At 45.1% G+C, this 15,000-nt stretch overlaps 1 protein-coding gene across 1 annotated transcript in view; it reads right to left on the bottom strand.

Annotated features, from left to right (window-relative positions):
• Window positions 1-15,000, bottom strand: part of LOC113568011 (SH3 and multiple ankyrin repeat domains protein 1) — a 53,744-nt gene that overhangs the window by 8,061 nt on the left and 30,683 nt on the right. Inside the window, 14 exon segments of the mRNA XM_035531126.1 lie at window positions 1-240; window positions 242-485; window positions 488-1,363; window positions 4,163-6,921; window positions 7,349-7,584; window positions 7,941-8,067; window positions 9,183-9,304; window positions 9,910-9,981; window positions 10,393-10,419; window positions 10,540-10,548; window positions 10,809-10,889; window positions 11,002-11,137; window positions 13,426-13,550; window positions 14,159-14,241. The exon segment at window positions 1-240 is cut by the window's left edge and continues 89 nt beyond it. Of these exon segments, the coding sequence (XP_035387019.1) occupies window positions 1-240; window positions 242-485; window positions 488-1,363; window positions 4,163-6,921; window positions 7,349-7,584; window positions 7,941-8,067; window positions 9,183-9,304; window positions 9,910-9,981; window positions 10,393-10,419; window positions 10,540-10,548; window positions 10,809-10,889; window positions 11,002-11,137; window positions 13,426-13,550; window positions 14,159-14,241 (5,137 nt within the window).

Below are 15,000 nucleotides of genomic sequence, written 5' to 3'. Positions count from 1 at the left end.
AGAGGGCAGGTGAGAACCATCGATCTCGTTGTCTAGGAAACGCTCTCGATGCTCGGCCAGGTTCAGGTGGGTTAGCCAATCAGCAACATCAAATTTGCTCCAATAAGGGAGTGGCTTAGACGCAAAAGGTCGATTGGGTGGAGGAGGGGTGAGGGGAGGGTAGCTCATACAGGAAGGAGAGGAACCACCTGACAGGAAGTGGGTAGGGGAGAGAGAGCGGGAAGCTATCAGGGGGGTTTTGTGCAGGGGCTGGGGATGTCGAGGGCAAGAGAGGAGGTGTTTGAGGGAAGAAATGCTCAGCTAGATGGTGAGAGGTGGACGGTGGGGTGAGGGAGACCTGCAGGTCAAACGGCGTTCCATAGAGGGGAGCAGAAGGGAAGAGAGGAAGTGAGGAGGGACGTGGCGGGCCAGGTTGGGGCCGATCTGAACAGGAAATCAGAGGGCTGGGAGCACGGCGACGCTGACCCTGAGATTCAGGACGGCGTGACTCAGACCCGGCAAAACAGTTCTAGAGTTTTTACCTCGATACTTGGCACGATGCTTTGGGAGGTAGGATAAGGAGAGTAGGATGGAGAGACTGGAGGGTGAGACAGCGAGTAGGATGGAGAGACTGGAGGGTGAGACAGCAAGGAAGGAGATAGAGGAGCATGAGAGAGCGCCAGAGGAGAGACGGGAGGATGAGGGTATGAGGGTGGCGACAGGGGGGGGGTGGGCAAAGGAGAGAGGAGAGAGGGGAGCATGAGAGAGGGAGGGAGGAGAAAGAGGGCAATGAGAGAAAGAGAGAGGAGAGGGAGAGTGGGACCAGTTAGAATAGGGGGAGGGCTGAGCTGGACACTGGGAAAGAGACAGTGGCGTGAAGGAGGGGGCGAGAGGACTTGCAGGAAGAGGAGTTGGTGTCAGGGCTGGAGTTAGAGGGGATGAAGGTACAGGATTAGTGTTAAGTGTAGGAGTCAAGGGGTTAGGGGACAGATTTTGCATTAAAGGGTTACAAGTAAGAGTTAAGGGATTAGGGGTTAAAGGGTTAGGGCTAATAGTCTGGGGTAAGGGATTAGGGGTCAACGTTGGGGGTAAAGTGTTAGGGGTCAGAGTCTGGGGTAAAATGTTAGGGGTCAGGGTTGGAGGTAAGGTGTTAGGGGTCAGAGTTTGGGGTAAAGTGTTAGGGGTCAGAGTTTGGGGTAAAGTGTTAGGGATCAGAGTTTGGGGTAAAGTGTTAGGGATCAGAGTTTGGGGTAAAGTGTTAGGGATCAGAGTTTGGGGTAAGGTGTTAAGGGTCAGGGTTGGGGATAAGGTGGGGGGCAGAACTGACGGAAGTGGTTGAGCAGAAGAGGAGAGCAGGGGCAGCTGGGCGGAGTCTCCTGAAAACCTACAGGAATGACAAGCACATGGACAGAAAGGAGGAAAACATAAACTAGAGAAATGAGGAATTCTAAGAATGGGAGGCTGCTTCGTCACGTAGACAAGGAGCGTAGCACCTGACAAGGTGAACACATTTCACGGCAGTTCTCAGACATAAATTCTAACACAAAAAGAGCACTACTCTACAACCACATCATGGCATTCCTCAAGGAAATGAAAACTAGGAAAATTAGAAAACAACATTTTATCAGATACATGCCTGAAATGCACAGCACAATTAAACGCCAGATCTTATCACTTTCTACTGATGTTGTGGAGACGAGTCAAAAGAGAACATCTCACGGAGATTTCCTAAATGTAGAATTGTCACATTACACATTTTTAACCTGCAGTTTTGATTTCTGAAGTGGACTTAAATTTAGTAAACACTGACATTGTCATTTTTGTTAGAATTACAAAAATAGCTGTTACGTTTTAGAGGTTGTTTGAGGCTCCTGAATCTTGCAAATTTAATGTTATCATGACACAGAGACACAGAGCCTTCTGGTGCTGTGTTTACCACTCACGCCATTAATGCAGGCTGTTAGCATAGCAGGGCAGGCTAGCCTGGCAAGGCCGTATTACAGTCCTGGGTAGTCAAGAGTTATTTAATAAATGTCATAATATGTAGCATGTCTTCTAAAATCTGTGAAATCCATCATTTTTGAGAAATGGGGTCGATGAAATTAATGACTTTTCTTGTGATTTTAATAGGGTTCTAATTGAATATCTACCTGAACATGATGGATTATCAATATGGAATGAGGCAAATTGAATGTTGCTTCCATTTGGATTTTTTAGAGATGTTTATGAGACACAAATAGCGTTCCTGAATATGGATCACCTCCTTCTACCATTTTAGTTTGAGTTGCTAAAGCTGTTCATTATTCTCCACTTACAGTACTGAGAAGAATTTTTAAAATGTAAGCAACAATTTCTAAAATTAAGTATATAAAGCTATGAATTGATTGAAAACATAATTTGATTGCATTGTTTTTAAAATTTATTTCAAACAAATAATTTACCCTTTAGTCTCTTGTCAGTGTCAGATTGCAACCCACTGGCATTAGTTTAGCAAAGTAGTTTATTCAGAAATGGATTTAAAATGTAACCATTTTTTTTACTCTCTAGAATTCTATTTAGCAGTTGTATTGTTTTGGATGGTTAAACTTGTGTGATGAATGGATATGTATTGCTAGTGACAGAACAGTTATTTCAAGTTTGGTTTTTTTTTGGTACAAATTGTATTAAAAGAGAAAAAGAGGTAAAGAAAGATTAGAGTGATAACACATGCATAGCGGGCCAGCTCCTGAGAGAAACCTAGTTAAACATAGCTAAACCTGCTAAATCTGCTAAACCAGCTAAACATAGCCAAACCAGCTAAACATCGCTAAACCTGCTAAACCAGCTAAACATAGCCAAACCAGCTAAACATCGCTAAACCTGCTAAACCAGCTAAACATAGCCAAACCAGCTAAATATAGCTAAACCTGCTAAACCAGCTAATCATAGCTAAACCTGCTAGACCAGCTAAACATATCTAAACCAGCTAAACATAGCCAAACCAGATAAATATAGCTAAACCTGCTAAACCAGCTAAACATAGCTAAACCTGCTAAACCAGCTAAACATAGCCAAATCAGCTAAACATAGCCAAACCAGCTAAACATAGCCAAACCAGCTAAACATAGCTAAACCTGCTAAACCAGCTAAACATAGCTAAACCTGCTAAACCAGCTAAACATAGCCAAACCAGCTAAACATAGCTAAACCTGCTAAACCAGCTACACATTGCCAAACCAGCTAAACATAGCTAAACCTGCTAAACCAGCTACACATAGCCAAACCAGCTAAACCAGCTACACATAGCCAAACCAGCTAAACCAGCTAAACATCGCTAAAACAGCTAAACATAGCTAAACCTGCTAAACCAGCTAAACATAGCCAAACCTGCTAAACCAACTAAACATAGCTAAACCAGCTAAGCATATCTAAACCATTTAAACCAGCTAAACCAGCTAAACATAGCTAAACCTGCTAAACCAGCTAAACATAGCTAAACCTGCTAAACCAGCTAAACATAGCTAAACCTGCTAAACATCACTAAACCAGCTAAACAGCTTCTTCTTAAAAGTAGCAAATACATGAAAGTATGGATAACTTTTCAATTATTTATTACTGGAATTTTACAGTATTGATCTAATGACAACTGAGACTATTTGGCCAGTAACCAATAAACAGAACAGCCAGAATTGATATTAAACATAAAGTCTGGTAGTACCTCAGTATGAATACTGGTAGTACCTCATTAACCTACTGGTAGTACCTCAGTATGAATACTGGTAGTACCTCAGTATGCATATGATACATTTCTGTCTGTAGATTTGCAGAACAGAATTCTTCTTTATCACTGTGTCTGTGATCCATTATAAACATATTTTGTCCATTTGTCTTTTAAGTTCTATCAAGGAAGGTCCTTTAAGAACATGCTCACTTTTGTAAGAATGCCTTGGAAAGATGATACACGGTAGCAAAGTAATAAGAACTCCTGGAGGAATTTGGAGTTTAGTATTGTTCGGGGATGCAATAGCAGCGCTCTGCATTCAGGGAAGATAGAAACTACATTTCCCATAGAGTCTGCTTGTAGTAGAACCAGAAATCCCTTAAATCACAGGAGCACTGACCACTGGGCTGCCTAGTGCCACTGCAAGTACACAGGATGATGTAGTGGGTAAGTTATTAGTGACAGTGTTAGATGACCTCTGACCTTTGTGTGTGTTGCATGGCTTGACCCTGCCAGTTCCCTAACTGTTGAAGCTTGTTGCTCAGTTCACTGATGATGCTGGCCTTCACACCGGAGAGAGGAGAGTTCAGCCGCCGCTCAACAAAAGACGGAGTCTTCATCATCATCATCATCTCCAGACCTCTTCCTCCTTCCAGCTCCTCTTCTGGTCTGTAGAAGCCAGGTGCAGCACTGGTCTGCCGCCGTAACGTTGCAGCTGTTCGGACACCCTCGGTGTGTGTGTGCATTTTGGCTGTACTGTGAGGGTGAGGTTTAGTGTGTGTGGGGGGTGGAGGTTTGGTTTTAGGTATGTGTGTTTTGGTGTGTGTGTCAGTGTGGGTTTTAAAAGTGTGTTTGTCATTGTCCGAGAGACAGGAATCCAGGGACACTCTTCTTCCAGCTTTCACCTCCACCATCACGTTGCCACCGTCTGCATCTACACATTTCTCCACTCCTTTGTCCTTGTCTTCTCTGATGTTTTCTGTGTGATGGTCACTGCTGTTGTGACTGTCCAGCTCCTCAATCCCAGAATCAGCCACCACTTCTGACCAATCACGGCTCTTTGCTGTGGGAGGAAGCTGGTCATTCATGACAACTGCTGTGCTGGCTGAAGGGGTTGTCATGGTGACAGTCACCACAGCAGCAGTGGCTGTGGCTGCAACAGCAGTTGTCATGGTAGCATAGGTAAGGGTAGCATTGCCTCGGTCCTGTGGTGGGTAAAAGAGTGGGAGGGGTCTATGCAGTGACGCAGGGTCAGAGGATGTGGCTGGAGCTGAGGGAGAGGAGGCTGGAGGAAAGGTCTGAGGAGATGGCAGAGATGGAGAAAGAGCTGACTGGGTTAGGTTAGCCACCTCGCTGTCATACGACGTCAGACTCGAGGCAGCAGAGTCCCCGGCCTGGGGGGAGGGGAGAGGCGGCTGGGGTAGAGGATGTGAAGGAGGGTCATTGGCCAGTGGGATTTTCGGGCAAAGCTGCGGAGGGGGCAACAGTGGCGATGGGGGAAAGAGAAAGGGATGGATGATTGTGGAGGGGTGGACGTTTGCAGGCAGTGACTGCGTCTCAGGCTGAGAGGATGCTGTGAACTCTGGGTCCTTCAAGGTGTTATGGAGCTGGTGCTCCTGTAGAGACTGTAGTGCTGACAGCTGCTGTGGGCTGTGGTCATGCTGCTGTTGGTGTTGTTGATGGTGGTGGTGGTGGTGGTGGTGCTGCTGCTGTTGTTGTTGATGGTGTTGGTATTGGTGGTGGTGTGGTTGATGGTGGTGGTGTTGGTGGCTGTAACTTGCTGTTCCTTGCATCATTCTGTCCACACCGTTGGCAAACTGAAGAGGGGGCGGCAGGGGTTCTGCAAACACAAACTCATCCGCCACATCCACGGACGGAGCTGGAGGAGGCAGCACCATTATACCCCCTCCACCCCCAGGCTCTCTTCCAGCTTCACCTACGTCCTGGCTCCTTTCTCCATCTGTGGCTCTTTCTGGCTCTGCTCCCCTCTCTCCTGCTCTGGAGGACTCTAGGGCAGGACTGGGAGCTCTGTGGGTCAGGTAGCCTCCAGTGTCAGCACTGCCCTCACTCTCCAGATGCATGAAGGCGGGCCTGTGTGCAGAGGGCTCAGGGGCCATCCCTCCATACCCCTCCCTCTCTCTGTGGTATGTCTGATATTGACTGGTTCTGTCATTTGTAAAGCGTACCTTTTGGGCCTCTCTGCCTTCACTGTCCCCAGACTCCCTGCTCCAGTCTCCACCTGCAATTCCAGTACCAGCCAATCGAACCATTCGAGGGGACTGTGGTCGGCTCAGAGGGGAGGGGCTTGTTGATGTAGGGGAAGTGCTGCTTAGATACAGGGCAGTGTGAGAGGAGGTTGGGTGCTGAGCATTGTGGGTAGCTGAGGGAAAAGCAGCAGCAGTGGAAAACTGGCGCCCAAAGTGGCGCTCTTCACGGCGTGTGCGGTGGTCATCCTTAAGGGCCCGTTCCCGAGCAGCTAAGGCAAGTCCCAGGGGGCTGGAAGGGTCCAAGACCTTGCCTGTCAGTGGGTGGATGAAGGTGGTGGCATGACTGGCATGGTGCGGTGTGGCAGAGGCATACTGCGGCAACCCGAACGCTGGAGGCATGCTCACAGCTTCGCTAGAGAAAAGACCCTCATCAATAGACTTGGATGGGCGGAGTCGGGGGGAGGGGCCAGAGTCTGGAGGATTCCGGTTGAGGTCTGGCTCATCTAGCATGTCCTCCTCCGAGGAGTAGAAAAAAGAAGTGCTTTTCCTGCGGGAGTCACGGTAACGTTCCCTTTCTCGCCGAGCCGTTCCACCACCTAGATCCAAGTGCTCAGATCCCTGAATGGAAGACAAAGGTGGAGGCGGGGCTGGGGGTGGGGCTGGAGGAGGGGCTGGAGGCATGTCAAATGCTGGAGGCTCCTCCTCTTCATGGTCCAGCTGTGTCGGAGGCTCAGCCTCAACGCTGCTGTTCTGGCTGCTACGCCCAGAGCTGCTGGTGGATGGTGCCTTCACAATAATCGTGGGGATGGAGATGGAGCTCTTATCCAATCGCCCTGTCCCCTCCTCCACCTTACGCTGTTTCAGCAGTGGCCCCTTACCAACCCGTCGGCCGGTCGTCTTGACAGCAGCTGGAGACTGGCTACGTTGTGCTGTTAGTTGTTTGGGGGCCATGTCAGAAGGGGGAATGGCACTGCTGTAACCACGCCTTAGACCACCCATCTTGGCTCCTCCCCTCCTACCAGTGTCAGTCTCCACCTGTAAGAGAGTCCATGAGAGTCCATGTTAAATACTGTAATGATTTAATTATTTTTATATTAAGCAGTTGTTGGCTAGTAGTGGCAACCACTTTTTGTTGAAGGTAGCTCACTATTTAGCTAGAATATCTCTTCCTTTTTATCATGGTGGAATTTGGAAGTATAAGAGTTTTGTACCATTAAGTTCTCCAGTTATCGTTGGTTGTGAGTGCAAACGAAAAATATTTGTTGTATATTCTCTATTTAAGTACATGCTTTTAATCAAAATATCACTGAAAAGCATCTTACGATAATAGATTTAATACATTTTCTATCACTTGTGGCCCCTAGTTTGCAAAATTTCAGACATTTCTGCTGCATTTTGCTGAATGAAATAATCCTGCTCATAACCATCATGAACCTCGACCTCCGACCCTGAGTGTGCTTACCCTGCGTGTGGATGGGGCTCTGGTCTGCACTGGGCCGTGGGAGACGTAGTGAGAGGGAGGCATGGGAAGAGTGGGGTTAGTGTGGGCTAGCTCCGCCCTTCTGGCTGCAGGGAGAGGGGGTTCTGGAGCCGAAGTGTCTGGGGGTGGAGGGATGTCATCAGGCCCTGGCACAGACAGACTGCGAGACAGCTTCATCGTAGGGGGGTGTAGGTGCCCCCTCTCCTCCTCTGCAACTCCTACAGACACAGAGGGGGGAAAAATAAAGCACAAGGGTTCACACAAGCTGGTGCTTCTAATACACAAAAATGTAATCCAAGAAAATGAAAAAATTCTTAGGTGTAGGTTATCTAATAATAATTTGTACCAAGCGTTTTATAAGTTCTATCAACTGTAATCCTCTTTATCGCATTACGTATATTTGTCTTGTTGCAATACTCAAAATAAGTAACATTTTATGCCAATGCAGTACAATAATTTCAGAAAAATATTATTATTAATATTAGTAATAGGCTGGACAATCTTAAAACTATTACATAATATTCTCATAAATATTCTCATGAGTGACTGGCCGACTAGATGGACTTCAACTCACCAACAGATTTCTGACGAACCATCACACCATGCTGAGAGGCGTGGCTTGATGAAAACTGGGCATAACTAGAAGCATACCCAGACCCTGATGTCATCATGCCGACACCTCCTGATTGGTCAAAAGTTTGCTGCAAAATGGTTAAAGGATGAAAGCCATTCAGATTCTGCAGTAATGGTCAGTCAGGTCCTAATTCCAGAGCTGTGGTTGTGTATTTGTTTACAGCCAATCAATCAGAAGCTTACCATTAGAATAACAAAGAGTAAAAAAAATAAATCAAACATTGCAAGTCAAATTTCTCCAAAATTTTCAGATGCAAAATAATGAACTGATAATTAATTTTACTGCCAACAAGAAGTGGCAACTCATTCAAATGGCCTGATTTACTGTACTGATCCCAGACCAGCATTACTGTTTATGTCCCTGTGTGCAGCTTCCCCTCTTTTGGACTTGTCTGAACCCTCTCGGACTGGTCTGTACCCTTTCAGACTGGTCTGAACTTCGGCTGTTCGGATAAAAGTCATGGGAAGAGCCTGATGCTGAATGTGTTTGTCCCCAGACTACCACTGGCTCCTAATAAACATACGCTGCCACAGCAAGGCAAGACAATGAGCAGTGCTCACATGCCTCAAAGTACCTAAAGCTAAGAGGGAGAGAGCAAGAGAGAGAGAGAGAGAGAGAGAGAGAGAGAGGGAGAAGTACAGCTATAGCAATACACAGTGCAGATGTCTTGGTTATGTAATCATGGTAACACCAATGTTACTTCATTACTGTAACCAAGAAAACACTTTTCCATCAACAGAGTGCTGGTGCTGGTTCCTAATCCGGAAACAATAGACAAAAGAAATCCTACAAAACCACATGGCAGAACACACTCAGCTACTTTGAGGATATATCTAACATTCCACAACCAGCTATTCCAGCTGTCTCAGGACTTCTGATAGTTCACTGCTGCTGGTTTTGATGCAGTCTTCACGCATTTAGATGTAAATGGAATTTAAAGTGGGCAAACAGTGTAACCTGGGGCATCAGCACTGCCCTGGGGCTGCATGCATCACTGGGTCATTGGTTCCAGATCAGCAAGATTATAGGGCCAGAACAGAACCAAAAACTCTGGCCAAGAACAGTTTTTCTCATGGTGGAAAAGCAAGGGACTGCTCAAGATGTTGGCTCCGTCACCATGCCAGTGGAAAAGTGTTAACAATGGAGCTTGAATTAATGGAACAGTGTTAACAGTGGTGGTACCTCATTAGTGTAGAAGCCCTTATTTCGGTCTTTTTTGCCTCCATGACCCCCGTGACCCCTGTGACCCTGAGAGTCAGATGCGCTGATTGTCTGCTGAGCAGCAGCAAGGAATCTCATCCAGTTTTACCTACCAGAAACATACTCCATTACTCTTATACACAGTCTGTAACGGTGAGCGGTAAGGATGCATGTGCAGAGAAGAGCGAGATTTATTAGGGGCAAATCCAGAGTTGTAGTTGTTGGAGTATTCCAGGGCCATTGAGCCAACACGAAGATTACAGGGATACAGTATAAACAAACAAACACTTGAAGGCAAACAGGGGAAGCAGGCTAGGAAACATGAGGGCTAGGATAACAAAACAAGCTAACATAAAGGAAGGCTTTGAAACACAGACGGGCTTTCATACATCCACCAAACAAAATGAACAGCAAAAACACAGGGAATCAGACAGGGTTTAAATAGATGAACTTAACAAGGTAGAAACAAGGGACAGGTGTGAGCAAAAGAGGGGCGGAGAAAGCGATCTAAAAAACAGAACTAAAATACACAAGACAGGGAAAACACGGAACACGGAAGCTGGGAGGGACTAACCATGACACAGTCACTACTCCAGTCAGTATCCCTCAAATGACCATAAAAGGTTTAAAATGAGTGGATAGAGAGGAGAGGACAGCTAGAGAGAGAGACAAAGAGAGTGAGAGATAAAGAGTGAGAGAGAATATAAGCTGTTTTCCTTACTAAGTGCCATTTGGTAAACACTCCTTTTCTTATCAGGGGCCTGAGATCCCTCTAAGTGATCTGAAATTAAAAGATTCACACATAGACCATCAGACCATCTCAACTGTCATGAACACACATCTCACACACACAAACACAGAACATCTCAACCACCATGAACATTTACATAACACAGAAAAAAACATCAGCAAAAAATGTGCTCACACACACACGCACACATGTACACGCACACACACACACACATGTACGTACACACGCACACATGCATGTACACGTGCACATACACACACACGCACACGTACACACGCACACGCACACGTACACACATACGCACGCGCACACACACGCATGCACACACAGGCACGCGCACACGCACGCACCCACGCACACGTACACACGTACACACACACACATGCACACACGCACACGCACACACACACACACACACACACACACACAAACAAACACTACCTGGTTTCTTCTTCCATGGTGAAGCAGCTGTAACAGGAAACAGAATTCATGATTAAAGTTACAAGTTTATATTCCTTACTGACACATACACTGCAGAGCCACAATGAGACCATATCAGTGGATCAGTTGTGAGGGTCCTGCGTGTACCTTTGTCCACTGATGCACAGGTCCAGGGTCAGCAAGAGAAGCAACAGAAACAGCAGCAATTTGAACATTAACAAATTCACCCACAATAGGACTCCACCACAATACATAAGGATCAGGGTCAGGGTTAGGGTCAGCACTAAGGTCAGGGTCAGGGTTAGGGTCAGCACTATGGTCAGGATCAGGGTAAGCATTAGGGTCATGGTCAGAGTTAGGGACAACACTAAGGTTAGGGTTTGGGTCAGGGTCAGCTAGTTAAATGTGTGTCATACCCATCTCCTCCAGCTCTGAGGTCATTGATTTAGAGCGGAGCGTAATGGCTGGGGGCGTTAACCTCTTGGTCTGCTGGGGAGCTAAACAAGAAAGCCGTGGTTCAGTGAACATAGCACACACGACACACTCTGTAAAGACCCCACAGCCCGGCCCACACACACTGAGTCAGCTCTCGACACAGTAACCTCTCACCTTTTTTCTTTGGTGCCTCATCCATCTCAGGATTCCGTGCTACCATGACAACTTTCATCATGAGGCTGTTTCCACCCTGACGAATCATATTGACAACTTGCCTGTGGCCCACCTTCACTACATCCATACCATTCACCTGAGGAGAGAGAGAGAGAACGAGAGAAAGAGGACAAAAGCGGGCAATTAAACAACATTAGTTCTGACTGAGTGATTTGAGTGGACGAGAGCCATTCCATGAGTGCTGATATGGATTGTAACAGCATTAGGATGTTGAGCTATGCATATGTCACTCAGATTTACATGTGCCATCTATTAACTGCTAATTTAAAGATCTTTATCTACCAAAGCGTCTGTCAACACTCTTTTTTCACTGGTTGCACAATAAATGGAAACTTACAGGTAAATGTACATGATACAGAAATGGCCTGTGAAAACAGACCTACACAAAGTAGCACGCTTCAGTATTCAGTATAATAGCACTCAATTCTTGTTTAATATTCAGTATAACAGTGCTCACCTTATACTGAATATCAGACATGAGGGAGTGTTATACTGAATATCAGACAACACTCCTTCATGTCTGATATTCAGTATAACAACACTCACCTCTTGTTTGATATTCAGTATAACACTCCCTCTTGTCTGATATTCAGTATAACACTCCCTCATATCTGATATTCAGTATAACAACACTCACCGCTTGTCTGATATTCAGTATAACACTCCCTCTTGTCTGATATTCAGTATAATAACACTCACCTCTTGTCTGATATTCAGTACAACACTCTCGTCTCATATTTAGTATACGCTAACCCTCATATCTGACATTCAGTATAACACTCCCTCATGTCTGATATTCAGTATAACACTCCCTCTTGTCTGATATTCAGTATAACACTCCCTCTTGTCTCATATTGCTTAATTAGTGGATTTTTTTTTTTGACTGACCACTTCAGATATTAGTCCCTTTCTGTTAGCTCCAATATATTTCTTTAAGACCCACGCAGACACAATTAATGTCATATTCTGATCAAAAGCTTTCACCAAGCAACAAAAGAGGCCTTCAGCCCACTCAGCCTGACCCACATTCAGACCCACATATAGACCCCCGCTGGGTGAACACAGTCACTCCAGCACATATCACTGAACGCTTTCCTCTCCAGCTAAAACCCAACACATATATACAACCAGTGCACCAACCACAAACCTAAGTGTTTACAGTACAGTACCTGGTACTGGTACTGGTATCTTGTGGAGTAAAACACTGTCTTGATAAAATGTTATGGGTGTGTCACTCTTAATTCTTTGATTTGATTTGACTGCATTTCTTCTATAATAAGAACAAATGTAACTGGTTGTATTACTTAAACACCTGTAGCAAAATAACTGTAATGTGCATTCTTACTTTAAAGATTTGCATTACATGTTAACTTTACCTATGACAATATGAAAAAAACAATCATTTTGGTCATTGGTACGATTATTAGAATGATAAAAAATGTCATGCCATCATCAAACTCAAAATGAAAATGATTTGATTAGGATGGCCAAAACAGTTATGCACCAAAGGGAAAAAAAAAAATTAAACCCAGACACAGAATAACAGTGTACAAGATGATAAAAGTAGTATAAATCTATTTCTTTTTATACATAAAACCGGAATTAAAATATTCCTTCGAGACTGTAGAGCACACCTTTTCTCTGTTCTTTCATCGTGAAATTTTGAAAACTGAGGTCCATGTTTTGTAGACACTCAAGTCTGATTATGTATGCAGTGTGAAGATGGTCTGATAACTGAGGTTCATGTTTTGTAGACACTCAAGTCTGATTATGTATGCAGTGTGAAGATGGTCTGATGTCCTGCTTTAGGCTCCGCCCACGTGCAGTAGGTTGATTAAAGCAGCAGAAGCAACACCTGCCCTTAACAGGAAGTGTGAAACTGGGTGAAAAGAACAAAGAAGACAGGAGAGAACTAACACACGTCAACACACGTCAACACACGCCTAACACACGTCAGCACACCGTCTAACACACGTCTAACACACGTCAACACACGTCTAACACAACGTCTAACACACGTCTAACACACGTCAACACACGTCTAACACACGTCAACACAAATCTAACACACGTCTAACACACGTCAACACCGTCAAACACACGTCCAACACACATCTAACACACGTCAACACACGTCTAACACACGTCTAACACACGTCTAACACACGTCTAACACACGTCAACACACGTCTAACACACGTCTAACACACGTCAACAGGCGCTTTCTTATCAGCCACAGAAAGAGGACGTGAAGTGGGCATATTTCACTGCAGCTACGCTGTGGTTACAGTGTTTCTGTCTAGTGTCCAGCGGTTGACTACAAGTCCAATCATTCATAGCTGGTGAGGGGGAGATGTGGCTCACCTCAATAAGGAAGTCCCCCATTCTTAACCCTGCTCTCCAAGCCACACCCCCCTCATCCACAGACTCCAGATACTGCAGAGCGGGAAACGCAGGGGTCGGAGTAAACTCTTCGATTGGAGTCTGAGCTGGAGAGACAGTGGGAGGAGCAGAGAAAGACAGGGAAGGAATTACCAACAGAATGTATGTGAGCAAGATGGGTGATCAGACGGGTAATCAGATGAGTGATCAGATGGGTGATCACATGGGTGATCAGACGGATAATGAGACGGGTGATGAGATGGATGATCAGATGGGTGATGAGACGGGTGATGAGATGGGTGATGAGATTGGTGATGAGATTGGTGATGAGATGGATGATCAGATGGATGATCAGATGGGTGATGAGACGGGTGATGAGATGGGTGATGAGATGGGTGATGAGATTGGTGATGAGATGGATGATCAGATGGATGATCAGATGGGTGATGAGACGGGTGATGAGATGGGTGATGAGATGGGTGATGAGATTGGTGATGAGATTGGTGATGAGATGGATGATCAGATGGGTGATGAGACGGGTGATGAGACGGGTGATGAGACGGGTGATGAGACGGATGATCAGATGGGTGATGAGATGGATGATCAGACGGGTGATGAGACGGGTGATGAGACAGGTGATCTACCTGCTTGTTATTCACATAGGTAAAGCAAAGGAGTATGTGTGCACATGTGAGTATGTTTGTGTGTGTGTCACCTTTAGCTCCTCGAAGCACAAAGCCAAACCCTTCATTTTCTTTCTTCTGCAGAAGCACAGACTTCTCCTTTATGATGTAATCGCTGAAAGAGTGAGTGGGGGAGTGAGAAAGAAAGGAAGAGAGAGAGAGAGAGAGAGAGAGAGAGAGAGAAAGAGAGAGAGGGAGAGACGGAGCATGACTGTAGAATTAATGTAATGTGATATTTGCCTCCAGGGGCAAACAACTCTTTCAATAATCAACTAACCTGATAGTCTTATCCACATTCTACAGGACAGTATTATGGAAGCAATACTTTCATAAAGTCAATTGTAAAACTGAACATATAAATAAGAAATTATTCTATTTCAAGAGATATCAGACAGTAATAAGTTCATTACAACATAAGAATTTTAACCACTTGATTCATAATTTAGTTTTCCTTAAATTTGACTCAGATCAGAATCTAACATTTGCTTTAATGGCAGCGTGGCATATGTCCATTCAGAACATTCCAGCAGGTGTCCTGTGGTCAGGATGTTCCAGCAGGAGTCCTGTGGTCAGGACATTCCATATATGCATTATCAAGTAATATAAATTGGAAGAGCTAACAATTTGTTTTAATTAAATATTAATTATATTCCTACAGTTAAATGAAACAGAGCATTTTTACTTCAAATGTGAATTACGCCTTTCACTGAGATTCCAGTGAAGCTACATTACTGTAGTGCCATAGATCACTACTGAAGCATTACTGTAGGGCCATAGATCACTACTGAAGCATTACTGTAGTGCCATAGATCACTACTGAAGCATTACTGTAGGGCCATAGATCACTACTTAAGCATTACTGTAGGGCCATAGA

The sequence above is a fragment of the Electrophorus electricus genome, chromosome 10 (assembly GCF_013358815.1).
Source record: "Electrophorus electricus isolate fEleEle1 chromosome 10, fEleEle1.pri, whole genome shotgun sequence".
In the NCBI taxonomy this organism is placed as follows: domain Eukaryota; kingdom Metazoa; phylum Chordata; class Actinopteri; order Gymnotiformes; family Gymnotidae; genus Electrophorus; species Electrophorus electricus.
The sequence above is the reverse complement of the archived record's forward strand: the minus strand, read 5'-3'. Positions and strand labels throughout refer to the sequence as shown.